The sequence below is a fragment of the Ambystoma mexicanum genome, chromosome 1p, assembly GCF_040938575.1.
Source record: "Ambystoma mexicanum isolate Mex_15411 chromosome 1p, UKY_AmexF1_1, whole genome shotgun sequence".
NCBI lineage: Eukaryota > Metazoa > Chordata > Amphibia > Caudata > Ambystomatidae > Ambystoma > Ambystoma mexicanum.
In genome coordinates, this window is record NC_090921.1 from 989,055,278 (window position 1) to 989,077,399 (window position 22,122).

Here is a 22,122-nt window from a genome sequence, read left to right on the forward strand (position 1 = left end):
GATAATGATGCAAGGACATTTGTCGGGGGTGTTGTTGCAGGGCTAGTGTCCCTTTAAGATAGAGACACAGGGTCACGTGGTAACCAGTGAGTCATGACGAAAGAGGGAGGGAGAAGGGTACAGCAGTTAATGTTTGATGTTTCCAATAAACAGATGTTGAAACTACCTCTGCGTGTCTGTCCTAACAGGATCTGTCACTGAAATCTGTAGGCGCTAGGCCTGCTTAAAAAGCAGTAGCCTACTGCCTAAATCTGTAGTGTTGGCAAGTATATAAAGGTTGAGGGCTAATAGCTATGCTATAAGTGCTCAAAGGCGTAGAAAGGGTAGGGCTTGGCCCACCCAAAATCTGCAAATGCACACCCATCCATGGTGTAATCTTATTTCCCAACCCACATCTTTCAGCATACAATATTCACTCATCCTGAAGCTGAGTTATACTCTGACCCCAGCAAACCCTCCCCCTCCCCACCAACATGAGCAGTGATTGTAAAGCATTACTATCCAACGGCTTGTAAAGCCCCCGCTAGAGCTCGTATTCGCTCTCTCAACACAAACGTCTGACTTTGTAAAAACGAGATATACTACAGCATACTCTATGGAAAATATGAAACGAATCCTCAAGTCAGGTGATGTAGAGTCGCTGTTAGGTCCCTTTCTCTAATGGGAACACATTACAGTGGCGGGAGATTTCACTTTTATTTTTAGTTTCTTTTCTTCACGCACACATTTCTCATCGGAATGTCAGAGGCCTACGCTCCGGTGCCCCCCGGCCTGGGCCGAGAGGAGAGTATGTTGTCCCTGGATGACATAGTGATGTCGCACGAGAGGCTGCCTTGCGTGACTGAGAGCGCGCTTCCTCGACTTGGTTTCCTGGAGAAGAGTGGGGACACAGACACCATCCCCCAGGTAATAGGCGAGGACGCACCACATTAAGAGGCAGGCTAGGGGGTTCTGGCGATAGGTGCTATACAACGAGTGCAAATCGGTGTTAATTGTAGATGTAATGCCGAGACTGCAAAAGTGGTGCAGGTCAGAATTAAAAAAAAAATAAGCTGAATGCCCCTTTAAAACAAGCGGACTCCCATGCAAATGTGTTGAATAAAAAAAACGCGCACTCCAAACATTGCAGACAGCTCTCAAAAGTAAGAAGCATAAAACAATCGCAAAACAGTATGCTCGATTGATGTCAGGAGACGTTAGTGTAGTCCTCGTTTCAATGTTGCATTCTGGGACTTGTCATGTATGTCTCCAGTATAAACCTAGTGCCACACGTCCCTGAATGCTCAATTTACAATTATGACTTGGACTACATCTCCCAGTCCCAGCAGGAGTGTGGCACTTTGGTATGTATGATGATATTGTATGTTAGAATTAAACATTGTTATTATAATTTTTATTTATTTTTTTAATTTTTTTAATGGTTTGTTCAACCTTTAAAAAGACAAGACATAACACAAATCACACCATTACACTTGTCCATTTCCTTCCTCCCACCCTCCTAATGGCTTTAATAAGTCCATTTGGTCACTTTATGAACGGAGAAACATGCCCTTGTTCTACCCAGTACAGACCTTTTCTTTATCCCTTTCGATTATTTCTTGTTCATCCAGCCGGATTTTTAGCACTTCAAGAAAATGTATTAGGGCGAACAGTGCTGCTCTATTGGATCCTTCAAAAAGTACTTTCCACCACTCTTCAATGCTCCTTGTACAATGGATATTAATCACTGGGGCAAAACTAAGTCCTCTTTGATGCTCAAGTTCCGGGCATGACATAATCAGATGTTTTAATGTTTCTTTGTCATTGTTACAAAACCGGCAGATAGGATTAAGGTTTGCTTGCTTGGACCAAATACCTATGCATTCTTCTGTTGGAAATGCATTTAGTCTAAATGGCATATATAAGGCCCTTGCATGCTGATTTCGCAGGCGTGTTAGATAATTGTGGCGTTGGTCGTATGCTTTAGCCTCACCCGGTACTTCGTGCATCATTTTGGAATTTGATCTTAGATCGCAGGTCTTGGTCCAGTCCAGTCTCCAGAACTTCCTCTTGGCCGCCTCTGGATTTTCTATTAACTTTGTGGGAGTGATGTCATACTCTTCCAATAAGTCTTGACACAGGCAGTTCCATTTAAAGAGGATGGTGTGCTCTTTATCGGAATCAGGGTTGTGTAAAATGCCGAATTGAGGAACCGGGTCCATCATCATTGTTTTACGATAGACTTCGTAAGTTCCATGAGACTCTTGCGTGGATTGAAATCAGACCTAGTTCAGTCCGTATACAAACGGTTGATGTACCCTTTGGTAAGTTTAGCACTCGAGTCCAGAAGATGTTTTCTAATGAATTCCACAGATTGGACAAGCAGCCAAATGCGTTTTCCCCTCCGTAGATTAGGATAGGCACCGCTTTCTGTTGAAAAAACGTATGGCAGGTAGTGCCTCTTCTGTATTGGTTCTTGTAGGTATGGGATTTATAAAGCATGTTTTAGGCTCCTTTGGACCTTGCATCGCCTGGTCTGTCTCCCCTTGGGTTTTTGGCTCTCTGGTGACCTGTTCCTTTTTGTCATCTCCCTTCTGGTCCATAGCTTTCTGGTTAGTTGCTCTCCTGTAATCTGTGGCGCCCTGGTGAGCTACTACTCGGGTCCATTGTCCCTCTGGTTCGTCACAGTCCTGTGGTCTTTAACTGCTCTGGTCCAGCCCATGTCTGGTCCTTGAGCTCCATGGGAGTCGCTCTCCTCTGATCTTTAGCTCCTCTGGTCCTTGGCTAGCTTGTGTATTTTGTCTTCTGGTCTATCGTGCCCCTTGCCTCTCTTGTCCTTGGCTCCCTGGTGAGCCACTGGCAAAAAAACATAAGCAAAATACTTCCCTTTCTGTCTGATGTTGTTGCCTAAAGTACACTTTGAAAGCCCTATATTCACACTGGTTTAACCATGCAATCACCTTCAGCACTAATGGATAACCACCCTCATTTTTGTCAGTAGGTTTTTAGATTCTATTAAAGACACTGAGGTGAGTATTGTGCATCAAGCTTCTTTACTCGTTAAGCAGCAAAGGGTGAAAAAAGACATTGATTCATTTTCTCTCTCAAAGAAACAGACCTCAGAAATCACTAAATGGAGCTTCTAATGTGTTGGGTCTTGATCCCAGTAGCAGCCTGTCTGTCGTACTGCATAAAGAATCCGGATGACTATTGTGGCGACACGATGCCTTTACCTCTGTGATCTTGTAGGTTACCCCTGTCCCGGGTCGTACACCGCATAATTATAAGAGACGCAATGTAAGTGTTTTTTCAAATAAACACTTTCACTATGGGATCTTTTTCTTACTGTGGTGTCACGATGATGCTGTTCACTTGGTCACTTGTGGTTTCATTTCCTGGCGAGGTTTTACTTGGTTGATTTGGAATGTCTAAAAGGTGTCACGAGGTGTTGGTGATGGTGGATAGTTTTTAGAGGCACCAATTCATTATGGTGCTTCTGATATGTTTGTGGATCTTTGTCCACCTACTTTTCAGTAGAGGATGGTTGCAAGGTATTAACTACCTAGTCTACGCCACGTTTAATAATTACACGTTGGCAGTATTGATCAATCATATAATAAGAGCATTTTCAGCTTGATTGATTCAGTGTTCTTTTGTTTACATCTAGGTGTGTGTTGTTGGGGCATACTACATATCTCTTTCTTGTCCATGTACAATCCATCTGACTCTGCTGGACCATAACACCCCTGAAGAATTTCTGGTTACTGGACGTGATACAGAAAGAAACATGTCGGGTTGGGGTTGTTTTGTTATTTATGAACAAAATTAGAAGTCAAGCCCACCCGAGCCAGTAGAGTTCATAATTACAAGGAAATGGCTTTTAGGTGTTATATTGATGGTCTACATTAATAACGGACCAGATATTGTATGATGATGTTTTAGATTGTTGTATATTTTTGAGGATAAATTGTTTTATCATTGTTTGTATTATGAATGATTCTATTATTGGGCTTGTGTATGTATGTGGTATGGTTGTAGTGTGGTTGGATGTGATTTATGGATGAGAATTTTGTATCAGATCAATCCGACAATGAAATGGAGGGATTGATCCATATGAACTATTGTTAATAATATTGTAGATACCAATGTTATTGTATGTTTTTTACTAAAATTATACTTTTTCTAGAGATTTATTTAACAAATGTTAATAAATAAAAATATTAAATTGTTTGATTGCCTAGAGGTTTGAATTTAATTGTTTCTCCTCATTGATTGTTGAGATAGTGATAGATGCAGATTCTATATTTAGCTTGAGTATGTAGATTTTGTTGCTATACCAACAACAACCACCTGAACACTCTTACTACTCTGACCTTTGATGTTTTTCTAATACATTTTCTATCCAGGCCAGGTCACAGTAGTTGGATATTCCTGGTATCCCCTGTTACTCTAGTTCTTTGGTACTGCATAAAGAGCCATGTAGCCAGCTCCATATCTTCTGTTGCATTTAGAACCACAATAATTAGCCCCACGTTCAGTACCTGCGGACAATTCAGAACTCTGTCGACAACGCAGTATTCTTTTTCATTCCCTTAGCCAGAATGGAGATCAAGTTGTGTTAGTCTGAATCCTTGTCATCTCGGCAGTAGCTGATAACTAAGTAAAGAGAAACAAACAGCGTGTGGTACTAAAGACACTGCAATCTCTATTTTGTTATCATCCATTACGACAGGCTATGTCTTTAAATACTAAGACCACCCATTTGTCCATTTTAGTAAAAAAGTGTAAATATTACTATTGTTTTATAGTCCTGGCATAAGAGGAGACCCTGCAGAAGGTGTTATGCAGGATCGTACACCACAAGGCTAACTTAATGGACATTTAGGAGATAACATTGCAGGTGATGACACTTTACTGAAGTATACAATACTTGTCAATCTTGCTAACTTTAGAAAGAAAATACATATATACTTTTGAGCATATGATCAACTGAAAGAAAAAGTAAATTTCCAGTGGATTAAAAACTGTTAGTCATGTAGAACCATTCATAGTTGACCATGCAACATTGTTTGGACAAAATGAAGTTTTTAAATAAATAAAAATAATAAAAAGTTGAAACCAAAAGGTGTCCCTGAACCAAACGGAAAAAACAGGATCTCATGCGATAAGGCACCATCTTGCTCTTCTCAGTCTTCTATTGGATGTATTCTGCAAGTGTTACCATTTTTGGTTATTAGTTAATGAGTGTACCTAAAGCAGGGTGCATCATTTCAAGTTGGAAGCTAGTAACTTGCCATAAAAAGTCACCCACCACCTCAATTCTATACCTACAGACAGTACACCGCTTCTTGCTACCTGGGAAACCCTAGGGGTCCAGTAGCTGGGCTCAGGAATGCACATATGACCTTTGAATCTTCCCTATTTCCACTGCTGGGGTTGTCAGTAGATGTCCCGGCAATGCACATGGTTGCAGCAGGTTTTTTGGCATGAGCACTATGAAAACGGGATCTGGTTAGCAGATCTCACTTTCAGAAGCCAAATTTCCCTTATTTTAGAATTATAAATCAAAAAGCTCAGGCAATCCTGCCTCACCAGATGTCAAGGCATAAATTCGTTTTTAAAAATTGATTAGCAGAGTTTGCTAAGGGAAAAATCTTTTGATTAACAAACTGACCCATTTGAATAGCAATTTTGTACTAATAAGGTTAATGTCACCAAATTATTTGTACCCATGACATGAAATGACCAACAATACAACAGTTTTGCGAACTGCTGAAATAAGACATTAGTGAGAGGAGTCAGGCCTGGCAAATTCTTTAAACTTCAGCTAAACCTGCAGGTCGGGTAACTTAGTTTACCTATTCAACCTAAGAGTAATGCACTCGACCTATAGCAACGGACAATGCATGTAAAATGCAATTTCTGTAAAATGGTGCATACTACAAAACCATTTGTTTGGCACACTGCTGCCACCCAGAGGCCAGCCATGCACAGTGAAACTTGTATTTGACATTTACTGCAAACAAATTAAATGTTAAATGTTTAAAACATCTCTTGTAAATGCTACTCGCCCTTCATAAAATCTACTCTACTTTGCGAGTGGGTAAAAAGACTTTACGAGCCATAGATGAATGTCTGTAAAATGTAAAAGGTTAGCTACATGAATGGACACATAAATAGATATGCTAAAAAGGCTCTGAAATCACTTTGGCCAGTTGTCTCCTGCAGGTGGTAGTATATAGTATCATAACCATAAAGCAAAGCGAGCTCTGGTGTTTCGTATTGCAGTAGATCTGTAGATGTAGAGAGTGGATGGAACTATTGATCACTACTCTAGTTTGCTTGTATATTCATTATGTAAGACGAAAGAAGGACTAAGCACAGTGGATTGCCTAGCAGGCAGAGAAATGGGCAAACTAGTTGGAATACTGTAGTTGGGATCATCTTGCTCTTAGGGTACCTGGTGTAAAGCAACAGGGTGATAATATATAATGTCAGCAAGTATGGATTCACTCATAGGTTGAGCACCAGTTGCAAGATGTATGCAACCTGCAGGTTGCAGACCTAGGTTGTCATCAAAAGCATTTGATCATGTTCTCATTTACATTAAGTGTTCACTTGTCAATATGATCCATCTTTCCCCAAAAAATGAAATATAATTGACACTGTGAAATTTAGATACACCTTAACTTTATTGTAGAGCATGGTGATGATGCAGCGTCTTACAGTATCAATACTGTAATTATGCATTATGTAACAGCTTACATTTTTGGAATGGAATTGCATGTCTGTCTTTTTAAAAAAATATGAAGTTGACACACACTGGTCTCTGCCAGACAGGATATAGAAAGAGTAATACGAGGATCATCACCATTACTTCTGGTTTGCGATTATTTGAAAAAGTAAAACATTCTTGCCTAGCACTCCCACACATGCCTTTGGCACTTGGGAGTGGATGAGATGATTACTGCTGCTCTTTCTCTGCATTAGCATTCTAAGTGAACATAGAAAAGAGGGTGAAGAGAGCACTGAGGGCAAGTGAGGAATGCAGGGCGAGCTGTGCTTGCATTGAAGAGTGCAACCTAAATAGCTAACTTTGCTACACGTGTCCATTTAATTAGCAAACCTACAGAATTGCATAGCAAAATATTATGCAACCCTGCTTATTTTATGCCTTGAATAGCATTCTAAAACAGGGATTTATTTTTCAAATAGTGTGAACTTAATCAATTCTAAGCACTTTAATGTTTGCTGTAAAGTCACATTTAGATTTAACTATTTGGTTAAATATTGACAATAGTATAATGAAAACGGGGGTAGGAATGCGCTTGACACTGTTAAACTAAAGTAAATCAACAGTCTTGCTGAATACAATGTTTTTAATAATAAAGCTTTCTTTGAAGAACAGCCGACACGTGTTTCGACACTTAGGTCGTTTTCAAGGCACACAAAACTAAAGATCATCAATTAGCTGGTTATATCCGGATCAAAATATTGAAAAAGTTCCCATCACTTGGGAAATATGGCGGATAAATTTATCCTGGTATATATGTTTCTCACTCGATATATCGAGCTATATAATTCAGTCGGCCAATACGGCAACTAGTACCTTGTTCTTTTGCATTTCGCCATATTTCCCAAGTGATGGGAACTTTTTCAATATTTTGATCCGGATATAACCAGCTAATTGATGATCTTTAGTTTTGTGTGCCTTGAAAACGACCTAAGTGTCGAAACACGTGTCGGCTGTTCTTCAAAGAAAGCTTTATTATTAAAAACATTGTATTCAGCAAGACTGTTGATTTACTTTAGTTTAACAGTGTCAAGCGCATTCCTACCCCCGTTTTCATTATACTATTGTTAATTGTTGCCAGCCTTTGTGGATGGGTTGGTGGGTACGGAATTGCTGCTAGAGACGTCTTTTCTGAATATAGTAGTGATAAATAGCGCACAAGTATTCTGTTTGTGACTCCACACATTTTCTTGTCACTGGTTAAATATTGAAGCCAGGATTTTTTCCCACTCTGCAATGTATGCACTTGACCACACAGCTTCCAAACTCGACTTCATAAACCACATTTATGTTTTGGCTTTCAAGGCCTACAATAATTCTTGTCTTGCAGGGTTTACTTTATAAATGCACTAATTACATAGTAAAGCAACCTGACAACTGCTTACTCCTTATAGAAAACAGTTAAGCCAAAACAGCACAATTGTAATATTATTTTTCACATCCTGAATGGAAAATGACAAGTTGCAGAATAAGACAGAATGCAAAAAACCTACTTTGAGCAATGTGAGTCTTGTCTGCCCCAAAAGTAACAACATTAAGCATATTGGTGTCTGCAGTTTGATGATAGAAACTGTGGATACAAAATAACGCAAGCCTAAAAAATATCCTGTTTTGCACGACTGTCAGAATTTTAAGACACACACTAAACCAAGGTATATAATAAGGTCACTTGGATCTACAGATCCCTTTAAAAGCTTCCAGCCTGCTGTTCAGCATGATATCAAGAACATTTGACAATCCACATAAAAGCAAACCCTTTTTCATGATGTCAGTCTATATATATATTTTTTTACTTTCTTTATTGCGTGATTCACGTCTCAAGGCATTTTAACATACAATATCATAATGAGGTGTAAAAGCAGAAGCACAACATATACAAATTGTTAAAAAGCGGACAGTAAGTGGCTAGCAAGGGCCGGGCGATAGGAGCGAGCTCTCTTAGGCTCAGTGCTACAAGGATCCACCTGAGTTGGGTGTCGGCACCCTACTTATGGTTCTTGCCCTGTATCTTGGGTGTCCGAGTCCGTGCCTTCCAATAGTAGGTAGGCCACGAAGGGGCCCCATACATTCTTCGGCCTGATCTGCTGACCACATAAATAGCCATATTCTTTATCAGTGTCAATAAGCCAGACCAAGTCTGTGAGCCAAGTCCTGGTCCCTGGGGGGGAGTGGGCCGGTCCATTTCCTCAGAATACATCACCTAGCGACTATCGTGCATGTCGTAAGCAGTTTCTAATGCTGTTTAGGTATACCGGGAAGCCAGCCAAATATACAGCACATTATTTCAGATGGCAATGTGCGCCCTAGCGTTCTGGAGAGAATCTCAACCACCCCTTCCCAGAAGCTTAGGGCATGCCTACATCATATGGTGAAAATCCGCTGGGTCAGCTTTACACTTGGGACAACTGCTCACCCTGCTGCAATCAAATCGGTACATGTGTGCTGCGGTTGGGTACGCTCTGTGCAGGGTCTTGAATTGGATCAACTGTAATTGAGTTTTGAATGCCCCACTATGTGTATGCTCACAGAGCAGTGCCCATTGCTTGACAGTGAAGGTAACCCCTGCATCCTCCGCCCATCTTCGTTTACACTTCAGGGCCTCCTCGGGGGGGGGGGGGGTAGCCTTGAATTTACCCTACAATATAGAGACCGCGCCTTTCGATGCTGGGGAGCCCACTATGAATTTGAACAACGGGAGTTTCGGCGGCATGCTGGGGAACGATGGGGACCGATACCTAAAGGCAGCTCGGATTCTGTAGTACCGTAATCTGCGCTGAAACCCCACTCCCATTTTTTTGGAAAATAGCTCCTGGGTCACAAATGATCCCCCCGGGTATAAGTCCGCCAAGAGTTCAATCCCCACTCCCCTCCATTTCTGAACTATGGCTTTGTCACATGTTGGTGGCAGGAATGTTCCATAACTGAAGGCCCGGGCCGAAGGGGATATCGACCCACAGCCGCTTCAGGGCCCTGTTTCATGCATGTACTGTACACGCCACTGGATCGAGTTTACATTTATCCAGCACTCTCCTTGACATCAAGACTCCTTGAGGGTGAACGGACATACTGAGCACCTCTCTATGCACACGCAAGGATAAAATTGGGCCACCGGCATCCAGTAGGACGTAAGTATATTTGTGCTTCGAGGAGGTATAGTTCGTTGGGAGGTGGTGGAATGCGGGGGGCCCCACACCTCCGCTTTCCCGGGGGAGAACTAGGGTATCCCAGCTAACCTGCGGGTTCTGTGGGTGCCAGGCCAGCCTGACCAGCTGGGCCTTCAACTCTGCGAAGTAGCTTACTCCTGGCATTACTGGGATGTTTTGGAAAATGTAGAGTAGTTTGGGGACCACCACCATTTTAGCAATCGTTATTCGACCCATGGGGAGTTTACACCATCTCTCCACCTTGAACCTCAGAGCGTTTAGGTACACTCTATGGTTTTCCTCCAGCAATCTGCGGGCATCGCGACGTACCTGACTGACTTCTGCTCCCACCTACATCCTTCGGTACTTGGGGGCTGCACTGTGGCCTTCTTCAATGGGAACAAGATGGACTTTGTCTAGTTTATCCTCCGCCCGAGGCCTATTCAAACCTAGCGACCTCCTGCGATAGTGGTCGCAAATTGGTTGCAGGATCTTTGAGGTACAGAATGGCATCGTCCGCGTACAATGACACCAGCTCCCTAGCACCGCCAAGCGCCAGGCCTCTCTGCAAATGGAATTTCCACAGCCGGGCTGCAGTGGCTCTATCGCAATTGCAAAGAGTGATGGTGAGAGCGGGCATCCCTGTCTAGTTCCGCGGCCCAGGTCGAAAGCCCAAGATTGCTTGCCTCTTAACCCAACTTGAGCGTTCGCACCAGCATACAGCAGTCGCACTGCCATCAGGAAGTTCTCTGGGAAGCCCACCTGCCTGAGCACCTCAAAAAAGTAGCTCCACTCTACGGAATCGAACGCTTTCTCCATGTTTCAGATAGTTGTCTGCATATCGTTTTTAACATTCCCAGATCTAGGGACAGACACCCACCCTACAGGACCACCTTGAATGCCTCTCACATGGAGCTCATCGTGGAGACCGTGCCCAGATTCGCTCGAAAATATGATTTGACCAGACTTAGGTAAACACTACGTCCGCTAAGGCTGCGGCCTTGAATCTCCAAAAGGGTAGAGAGACACCCCCGGGATCCGAGTGCAGGGACCAGAGGACAGGCGAATGGTCCGATAACGTTCTGGGACAAAGTACGCAGTTGGTCGTTCTATATACCAAGGATGGGCTCGCCAGGATATAATCCATGTGTGTAGAGGTACCATGACCCGTTGAATGGAATGAGTATTCCCTGCCCTCCGGCCTTAGGAGCCTCCACACATCCCCCAGCTCCAGCTCACGCAGGCACCTCTGCACCGCTTCCGCTGCTCGTGAGTGTGGGCGCCCCCCTCGTCAGGCCTATCTTTTTCCTGGTCCAAGGTGATATTGAGATCCCCCACCCATACGATGTTGGTATGGAGGTACTTGTGGCATCTGCATAGTAGCGACTAAAAAAAGAGAGTGGTCATCGACGTTTGGGCCATATATATTAACAAAGGTCACCAGCGTGGATCCCCAGCATCCCGAGACTATCACAAATCTCCCCTTCAGGTCGACCACGGCTTCCACGGTGCGAATGCTGAGTGACTTGTGCACAAGTGTCATGACCCCAGACGGATATAAGAAATAGGAGGTGTAATGTTTGAAGTACCCACAGGACCTAGCGACCCCCTCATTCCCCCCTTCCCACCAAGTGAGTTTCTTGTAAAAGGGCCACCTTAGCACTTTGTCTCTCACAGTATTGGATCACCTTGCGGGCCTTCAGTGGATTATTAAGCCCCCGTACATTGCAGCTGATCACCTTACAGCTCTCCATAGACCCATTTGGAATAGTACAGATCTGCCCTTGTGCTCACTCGCGCCGCACACCAGTTACTGTCTGGGCGCAAGAGATGTGAATCATTTTGAATGAACAACATCCAACATCCCCCATACAACAGGGGGCGCTGGACTCTGCTGCCTAAGTACCCGCCCTCCGCTTCCGACCTCAGGGGGAGGCCTTAGCAGAAATAACACTGCACAACAACTGAACTAATTGTTACATGGGCCTGCATATATACAACCCACCAGGGAAAACCTTGTGCGTTTGGATATTGCGGGCCCCAGGATTACTAACAATTGTATCCACCCAGGGGTCCACCTGCCCCTATCGATAGCAATATTTGGCCCCGGACAGCTACTCTTATGCGGGCATGACAGTGTTCATCGTGAGCGGGACAAAAGGTTGCAGACAAGTACACAAGATTACGCTTAGAGCAGCCACACTAACGGCGGTGTAAGACGACGCTCCCTTTATATAAACAAAGGAAATTTCAAGGCAGGGGAGAAAGCACCATTGATTAAGGCCCTACCTTGGCAGGGAGACGGTTTTGCCTCTGCCTGCGATACAAAGAATACAATCAGGAGGCGATTATGCCCGCATGGCGCAAATGCGAGTTACTTCAATAAGTGTAAAATCATTGAAGATTCAGCGAGAGAAAAATTGCAAATTGTGGCATACTATTAAGTGTGTGAAAACCAGAACATGAACTAAGCCCGAGTGCCCTGAAGACAGCACCAACAGGATATGTGTCATGAAACACCCATGGAGCCTGTGGAAGAGATGGAAACAATGGAAGAAGGACTGAGTTCCTCCTTTACCTGGACGTTACGTTCTAGCCTCGCTGGAACAGAGGCTATAATTAACTGTCAGGTGTGGCAACCGGTGCGTTGCAACTGATTTCTTTCCCAACGCTAGTTGACAGTGCTCCTGTCTCGTGCTACTCCTTGTTTTTCTACCCATTTGCCTTTTCATTGTTTGTCTGCCTGCCTTTTATCGTGCATTTTTGCCACCACGCTTCCTGTGGGGAATATTTCTTCTTTATTTTGGACCTTTCCCTGCTCGCACTTTCTTGCTAATTTCCCAGCGTGTGTATTTGTTATTTTGCTGGAGTCAGCAGACACCGGCGTTCGCTTTGGGGCTTTTTACTCAGCGAGCGTGGACTTGCTATCTGCAGTTCTTTTCAACACACGCTTTTCCAAGCAGCTGTCACTTCAACTCGTGCCCCCTGAGTTGTGTGCTTCCTCTGACCTGTGTAACCTCTCCCTCTGTTTATTTTACTCAACCTTGCTCACGGAGTTCTTGGAATCTTTTCCAAAGCTTAGACATTGCACCCAAGTGCATTCTGGTAAATGTAGTACTCTAAAGAAGTGGGATTCCAAGAAGGATTGCGAATTACCCATTCGCTGAGCAGTATTCCAAGAAGGATTGTGAATACTTATTTGAACTTAAGCTGTATTCCAAGAAGGATTGCGAATACTTATTTGAACAGACCAACTCATCTGAAACTACCCAGGGTTTTTCTGCTGTGGTTTTTCCCTGATTTGGGGTGGGCTCCCCGGAGTCCCCGCTGCCGGGCATATAGCCTTACTGGCAAAGTGGCCTCCGGGGGAGCTCGGCCCTATCTCTTCAAACAAAAGGGCAAGATGGTGAAAAAGAAGAACCCAAGAGCCTGGAGAGAGAAACCTGTGGAGACTTCTTCAGACGAGCCTTCGGAAGCCAACTCAGAAACCCCAGGTGAGGTGAGGAGTGGGAGAGTGATACGGGTACAATTGTAGACACTAAACAGCATGAACCTGAGAGATTGCAACGCCTAGAAAACATGGCAAGCCTTGAGCAATACCAGGAATTGGTTAATGCTATTCAAGCCCTCACAGTGGAAGTACAGTCACTAAGAGCCGATAATACAGTTCTGCGACAACAGGTACAACAGAGAGAAGATAACCGAGGAGATCTACCTCCCATTGCATTACCTTGTGGCAAGTTTGACGGCAATCTCCGAAGAATGAAGGAATTCTTGGATGCCTGTTTGGTACACTATACCTTTCGCCCGAAAACATATGAACTGGATAGGGCCAAGGTGGGATTTTTGATTTCTAACTTAGTGGGGAATGCGTTGGCATGGGCTACTCCACTAGTTACCAACTTTGACCCAGCCCTTAATGATTACAGTAATTTTGTTCAACGCTTCCGGGATAGGTTTGAAAGACCCGAAGTTTTGTACTCTACTTTTGAGACTTTATTAGACATACGCCAAGGACCAGCTGATGTTCAAACCTATGTTACCAATTTCCAGAAGGTTGCTACAGAAGCAGGTTGGCCTGAGACGGCACAGCAAGCCATATTCCGTCGCGGTTTACATGACGATATCAAAGATGAATTAGCTTGTGTCGCCAGACCTTCTACTTTTCAGGAACTAGTCTCCTTAGTTCTGCAAATTGAGTTCCGTATGGCCGAAAGGAAGGCAGAAAGGAAGAGACCCAGACTTACTGTACCCATTCCTCACCACCCTCCCTTACCTGAAAAATGGTCTGCAGATGAGCCTATGCAGATTGGTATGGCCCGAGGCCCCATCACCGCTAGCGAAAGAAAGAGGCGTAAGGATCTAGGACTGTGTATGTACTGTGGATCCGATACACATTTATTACGAGATTGTCCTGAGGTTCCACCTAGGAGACAGGGAAACGACAAACCCCGACCTTGAACAGGGAAAAGGGAGGGGTTTCGACAGTGAATCCCTGTGAAACTACTCAGCCAGCTATGATCAATAATTGCAGCCTGATGGTCATTAAGATCCACTTAGACTGGAAACAGGAAAGCCCGGTGGAATGTTTGGCAATGCTGGATTGCGGTGCCGCGGGCAATTTCATTGACGACAAATGGGCAACGGAACATAAAATCCCCAGGCGCCAAAAGATACGCCCAATACCCGTGGAAGGGGTTGACGGTACACCTCTAACCTCGGGTCCAATTGTTCATGAAACCCAGGAATTAAGAATCAGGATGGCGGCTCATCAAGAATACATGACTTTCGATTTAATACGTGCAGCTCATTTCCCGGTTATACTGGGAATCCCCTGGCTCAGACAGCACAACCCTTGTATTGATTGGAAACTGAACACAGTAGGATTCCAGTCTCAATATTGCGAGCAGAATTGTTTAGTACCGGTGGAAACACCTCCTCTGATACACGCGTCCCTTCAAGATACTTCCTGCAGTGTCAACACAGTACCGATACAATATCAGGAATTCTCTGATGTGTTTGCAGACTCTCAACCACGAAGCCTTCCGCCCCATCGGAAGGAGGACTGTAAGATTGATCTTGTGCCGGATGCAGTAGTGCCATTTGGTAGGATGTTCCCGCTTTCCTTACCTGAAAAGGAAGCACTTAAAAAATATTTGGCAACCAATTTACAAAATGGCCTCATCAGAGAGTCATCCTCTTCAGCCGGAGCTTCTCTTTTTTTTATTTCCAAGAAGGGAACCACAGAGCTCAGACCCTGTATTGATTTCAGGAGCTTAAACAGCCTTACAGTATGGGATAGATATCCCATGCCCTTGATGAAAGACATCATAGAGGCTGTCCAAGGTGCTTGTGTATTCGCAAAGCTTGATCTCCGAGGAGCCTATCATCTTCTAAGAGTTTGTGAAGGAGACGAATGGAAGACGGCATTTAGAACTCCTCTCGGCCACTATGAATACAGGATCATGCCGTTTGGGCTGGTCAACGCTCCTGCACAGTTCCAGCGTTTTATGGATAAGATCTTTGCTGATATGCTGTATAATACAGTAGTGATTTATCTAGATGATATACTTGTTTATTCAACTTCCCTAACAGAACATTGTCATCATGTTAAGGAAGTTTTACGACGACTGCGACAACACAGTCTGCTAGCCAAGCCAGAGAAATGCGTTTTTGAGACAACCACAGTTCCTTACCTGGGGTTTATCCTTTCAGCTGACAAGGTGCAAATGGATCCAGCTAAGACTAAGGCCATCTCACATTGGCCTGTACCCACTTGTGTCAAGGACATACAGAGATTTCTGGGACTCTCAAACTTTTATAGAAAATTCATCCCAAATTTCTCCGACATAGTGCTCCCGATCACAAACCTACTCAAGAAAGGGGTTAAGTTTGTATGGGATCTGAAGAGCAGGCTTTCAGACAACTTAAAGAAGCATTTGTTTCAGCCCCTATTCTGAGGCAACCAGACCAATCCCAGCCTTTCATAGTCGAAACCGATGCTTCAAGTGGCGCAATAGGAGCAGCTCTGTTGCAGCAAAAAGAGGACGGGTTGGAACATCCCATCGCATATTTTTCTAGAACACTCAGTTCCAGCGAACGGAATTATTCTGTACTTGAAAAGGAGCTTTTGGCTATAAGACAAGCCTGTGAAGAATGGAGGCATCTGCTTCAAGGAGCCGTTTACCCGTTCCAAGTACGTACCGATCATCGGAACCTAAAGGTCCTTCAGCAGATGGAGTGTCGAAATTCTAGACATGCAAGATGGGCTTACTTCTTTTCCCAGTTTGATTTTGAAATCACTTATTTGCCTGGAAAGGACAATCAATTGGCGGATGCATTATCCCGAAGCCTTCTGTTTATTTTACTCAACCTTGCTCACGGAGTTCTTGGAATCTTTTCCAAAGCTTAGACATTGCACCCAAGTGCATTCTGGTAAATGTAGTACTCTAAAGAAGTAGGATTCCAAGAAGGATTGCGAATTACCCATTCGCTGAGCAGTATTCCACGAAGGATTGTGAATACTTATTTGAACTTAAGCTGTATTCCAAGAAGGATTGCGAATACTTATTTGAACAGACCAACTCATCTGAAACTACCCAGGGTTTTTCTGCTGTGGCTTTTCCCTGATTTGGGGTAGGCTCCCCGGAGTCCCCGCTGCCGGGCATATAGCCTTCCTGGCAAAGTGGCCTCCGGGGGAGTTCGGCCCTATCTCTTCAAACAAAAGGGCAAGACGGTGAAAAAGAAGAACCCAAGAGCCTGGAGAGAGAAACCTGTGGAGACTTCTTCAGACGAGCCTTCGGAAGCCAACTCAGAAACCCCAGGTGAGGAGTGGGAGAGTGATACGGGTACAATTGTAGACACTAAACAGCATGAACCTGAGAATATGCAATAGGGATTATTTGCCTTGCCTATTCTTAAAGATACAATTCTATGTTGGTTCTAGAAACACATTTTTGTTAAAGTGTTGGCACAGTCTGTCTTTGCCCGTATGAATTGGGAAGGGCATGAATAAGAGTGGTGGCTCCAAGAGGAGAATACACCATAGAAAGGCATAGAAAAGGTTTTCCGAGCGTACATTTCTATGCTTTCAGTAGAAATGAAGAAAAATGTACACACAAAAGATATGTGGTTGAGAATGTGTTTGGAACGAGTTGATGAGTTGTTTTAATATTGTAGATTTGGATTGATGACATGTGATAAATATTAAAATATGTGTATTTTTTCGACAACTACATGGTTAAGTGCCCTTTGTTTGGGTTAAAGGATGCAAAGGATTAAGTATACATAATCTAGGGCGGCTCACTCTGAGCGGTAAGGGAAGCAAGCTGATCTGTGGGATTTTCATGATTTTGTGTTTCATTATCCTCACCCACTCAGCCCATAAAAAGAGGATTATTGTGGCTCACAAAAAACTTGATCCGACATCTTGCCTCCAAATCTTCATTTTTATCTCTAATGGCTGTGACTTTCCTCTGGAGCGAGCGCATTGCTTGTGTTACTTCCCCACGGGAATCCTCTAGAGAACCCACTTGGTGCTCCACCTCGGATATTCGCCCACTCTCCTTCTCGATGTGCTCCTGCATCCGATCTACCTTATATGCCATACCGTCAAGTTTCGTGTTCATGGATGCAAACCCTGAGCGCATTTCCATTGTCCTGCCGTTAGGATCCCTCATTCCCCTGGTGGGTCGCAAGTCGGCCTCCGCTCTTGGCGGGTGACTCGTAGAGCATAGGGAAGAGCGGCCACCTTGGCTGCGGGCTCTCCAGCGCCCCCCATGTCAGTCTACTATATAAACTAATCTTTAAACAAAGCTTTATTGCTTGACTCAGATTTAGGCATGTCACAATATTGATTTTGCAGCAGTATGATAACCTGCTGTCAAGGTGACGGTGTAACGCGATTATTACGGTATTGATTCATTGGAAGAATGGAAACCAGGGGGGTCATTATGAGTATGCCGGTTCGGTGAACTACCGGCAGGCATGACCTGGGAACTTACTATTACTCTGCCACCTGTAATACCAGGATATCAGGTGCTAGAAACGGCAATCTCGAAATGACCCCCAAAGTCTTTTGGTTTGACAAAGAAAAGCCTCTGTGAACTTTGTGCTGAACTTTGTTGGATTTTAAGAGAATCACAATACCAAGTGATGGATTGTAAGAGAATCGCAATACCAAGTGAAACACTCCAGGAGTGAAGGAACTTTGTGTTGGAAACAGAACTTGGCTATCGGGAGAAACCTTTGCTTGTTACATTATTATTGGAGTGAACTTTATTCATTGGAACTTTTTTTATTTTGAAATTCTACCTTGATTCTGGGGAAGGTGGTCTGACCCTGGTTACAAGACTAATTTAGTTCTGATTATTATTTTGTTGAAATTGAACATCAACATCAATACCTGAAATGTTATATTTTTGGATGTACAAGTGTGAGGAACAGATACATGTTTATAGAATGTTTTGTTTTCCTTTAGCCTTAGTTTCATAGGTAGGGAAACCCACGTTAGGTTAGGAAAAGCAAGGCGTTTATCAAACCCTTTTAAGTTAATAACATGGTTTCTGTGAAATACCTGAGGGTATTCCCACCTAAACCCCCTGGATCCCCTTCTCAGGTGGCCAGGGAAAGGCCATCGCTCTTGGATCCTGACCCTGGGGGTGGAGAAGTGAGGGAGGATCACCTGGGTGGAGGGTCTTTGGGGTTTGGGAGTGGGAGTGGGGTACACACAGGTGAGACATGGTATCCCCCTTTCCCTATTGATGACCAACCTAACCTACACCAAACTTTATGGGCTACTGCAAGACCTCTTCCCCCCCCCCCCCTTGCCCCACATGTAACATTTAAAAGTACTGGGATGAAGAAAGGGAGACTGAGAGTAATAAACACTACAACTCAATTTTACCACTTTGGCACTGTGACAAAGAAGATGCCTGCCGAGTGTAGTGAGTCAGTCATGTCTCTTTAATCATTGTCGGGCAAGCCTAGGTAAGGAGCCCCACCTGCAACCTGTTAAGTGGTTGCAGGTGTATAAAATGAGGGTCTGAGAACAGAGCAAGAGAAGTAATGGGGAGGCCTGCGTGGAGGCAGTTGTGGTGGGACTGAAGCAGGAGCCAGGACACCAGCAGATTACCCAAGGAATTTGTGGGGTCCAAGACAAGTGGGCCGTATCATTGCCACAGGTGTGGGAGATTCCAGATTTGAGAACCAGGAGCTGCGGCCGAACCAGGGAGAGCAGGGCAGCCATTTGCCTCCGCAGAGAGGCCTCTTAAATTTGACCAGAAAATGACCAGACCGCTGGGCGCATAAGTGAGAGGAAGCTGTCGGAAGGAGGCGCAGAGAGCCGGTGAGTGTTGGAGAAAGCTCTTGGGCACCGGGGCGCTCCTAACAGATTGGAAACCAGTAACGTCTTAAATGAACGCAACAATATATATATATATATATATATATATATATAATACCGAACTGAACAGAAATGTGAAATTCACCATAATTAATGTATCTTAAACCCCGAGCTAAATGGGAACTTGAAAGTTGATACAACAAATGTATATTGACTACCGAACTGAACAAAACTCCGAAATTAAGTGAAACTAATGCATCTGAAACACTGAATTGAACACAAAGGTGAAATTAACCATAACTAAGGAAAAATATGAAAGTTAACATAACGGATAAATATTGAATCCTGAACGGAATGAAACCCTGAAGTTAGACATATTAAATATTGAATGCAATCAATCAAACTTCATGAACAAAGCAAATATTGAAGGACAGCCAAAGTGCACATCGGAAAGTAAACTACTGAAAGAAGGGTGCAGGTGTGAACGAGTTGTCATTGAAAGATGGGGTATGAACAGAACCCTCACAAAGAACTTTTTATGAGTAAGTGCAGTGCAGCAAGGCCAAAGACTGGCAAGAGGTGTGTGGCACGTGATGGCAGAACCAGGAGGTTGATGAGTAGAAGTAACCACAGCAAAGCATAACCCTCTAATCCGCTTGGTGTCATACCACCTATCAATGTTCGATTGCAACCAACTGTTACTCTGTTACTCTGTACCTATGTATGTTTAAGCTTACGCCTGCTGTAAAAGTGCCACAATGCCTCAGGGCAGTTCTGTGCGCTTTATAAATGCAAATAAATAAATAAAAGACCATGTGAAACAAACCAAGGAGAACGATTGTGAATGAGCTGGTAAAGCAAATCGAGAGGAAGCCCAGGCTGACCTTGCGTTATGTTTGACTTTTGAAAACACCGAAACAACCTTAGCAGAGTTAAAGGTCTTGGGGAAGGGAAGCCTGAGATTTTAAGAATTGCATGTACCATCTTGAGAGCGGAGTCTCAAGACCTCCCATTTTGTTTTGAACTGTGTTGCTTGGGGAAGGGAACACCAAGGGTTGTTTGGAACTTGAGAGAGGTAATCTTGAGAATTTTGTGGAACTTTTTTACTTGGGGAAGGGGAGCTGGAAGAAGCTCAGAACTTTGAGTTAAACACCATTTCTTTTATTAATGATATCCCTACATATTGGTTAGCTTTAGTTGTGAGGGCAAGAACATGTTTTGGACACAGTAAGTTGAACTCTCTGACTTTCCTTAGTTTTGTTCTGTTAGGGAAATTCCTCCTTAGTATAGGGCAAGATAGGCCTTCTACCATCCTGACATTTAAGTTAATGAATATCTTTTGTCTGAATTAAGTCTGTTGTCTGTGTCTTGCTTCATGATTTCTCACACGTCTTGTGGAAAACCTTTACCAAGTTGTCCGCCTTGCGTTTCTGACGCCTCACATATGGTGTCAGGAGTGGGATAAGAATCAATTGACACAAATTGGGGAACCCTTAAGTTTGAGAAACATGGTAAAATGCCCAAGGGCTTTGGCGCTCTATAAATATACAAAACACAGCAAGAGAACCTCTGATCCTACCATCGCCACTGAGCATTCTATAGGATTTGATATCTATAGTAGTAGGGGGCAATTGATTCAACCTCGAGACAGCATTGATATCCACAGATTTAATTTGTATTCCTCCCGCTAGCACCTATATCAGACTAGCCTCTAAGTCAGGCCTAGCCTGGCGCTATGACTTGGACGTATTGGTAGGGGTGATTGATCCTGACTCTAGTGGAGATGCCAAAGTATTGATTCAAAATGATGGGAAGAAAGCATATCAAGTCAAGACAGGGGAAAGAATAGCTCAAGGAATATTAGAGAAGGCTCTCTTCCCTAAACCTCAACATTAAAAATAGTGACCAAACTGAGAGGGGAACCCAGGGTATTAGCAAAACAGATATAGAACCTCCCTGGGGAACTCATTCTGAAACCCAATGTTGATGAAGAAGAGATTATCCATGACCTTGCCTTTGCTCAAAGAAATGACCCCTTGGTGGCAGATCCTTTCATTCAGGTAATCCCAGAGGATATGGGCAGGGAAAAGACTAGACAATTTTTTTTTCTAAAATCTGTGTTGCTATATAGAGATGTGGGACCAACCGGTATACCCTGGTCATAAATCTAAAGGCCTCAAGAATAGCATCCTGGAAATCGCTCATTCGCCAGAAGGCCATTTAGGATCTGTCGGACACAAATTGTGAATAGATTCTATTGGACTGGGATGTATGCCGACACAAAGAATTCTGTTAATACATGTGCTCAAATTCCTCCTCCATCTCCCTTGCATGTCTTGCCTATTATAGATGGTCCCTTTTCACAAATAGGAATAGTGTCTGAGCCAAATGGGGTTCCTCACCCGCTCCCTAACCACAGAATTCAAATGGAGTACGGACCTCCCACCTTGGTTGGCACAGGTTCTTGATTTCGTACTCGCAGGTCACCATGAGGTAGCCAATGGGGGGAGGAGATGGTTAGGGAGAGGTTGTGGATAGGTAGGGGGAAAGAGGAACACCAGAAAGAGGGTAAGGGTAACATAATGGACGGGTAGAGTGAGTTTGAGGAAAATCTTGCAGTGTTTCATTTACCAATGCTCTGATTAGAATAAGGCTCAAGCACTCCCTTAACTAGTGTCTAACACCACATAGTACTTGCATGCACCCTGACCAACCTACTACTACTCCTACACATTCACTCTTAGTTGAATGGCTTCTTATTCCCATCCTTATTCTTGCATTATGTTCCAAAAGCATAACTGAACAATGAAATGAAACATGATGAACACATAAAGAATGGCATGAAGAACATTGTGTGACAATGG

General features: G+C 43.7%; 1 protein-coding gene across 1 annotated transcript in view; it reads left to right on the top strand.

Moving 5' to 3' along the window:
* The first annotated feature begins 644 nt into the window (after positions 1-644).
* The window catches only part of GINS3 (GINS complex subunit 3), a 109,741-nt gene continuing 88,263 nt past the window's right edge, over positions 645-22,122 (top strand). Inside the window, exon 1 of the mRNA XM_069654531.1 lies at positions 645-906. Coding sequence (XP_069510632.1) covers positions 739-906 — 168 coding nt within the window. The 5' untranslated portion in view covers positions 645-738. The remainder of the gene's footprint in view (positions 907-22,122) is intronic.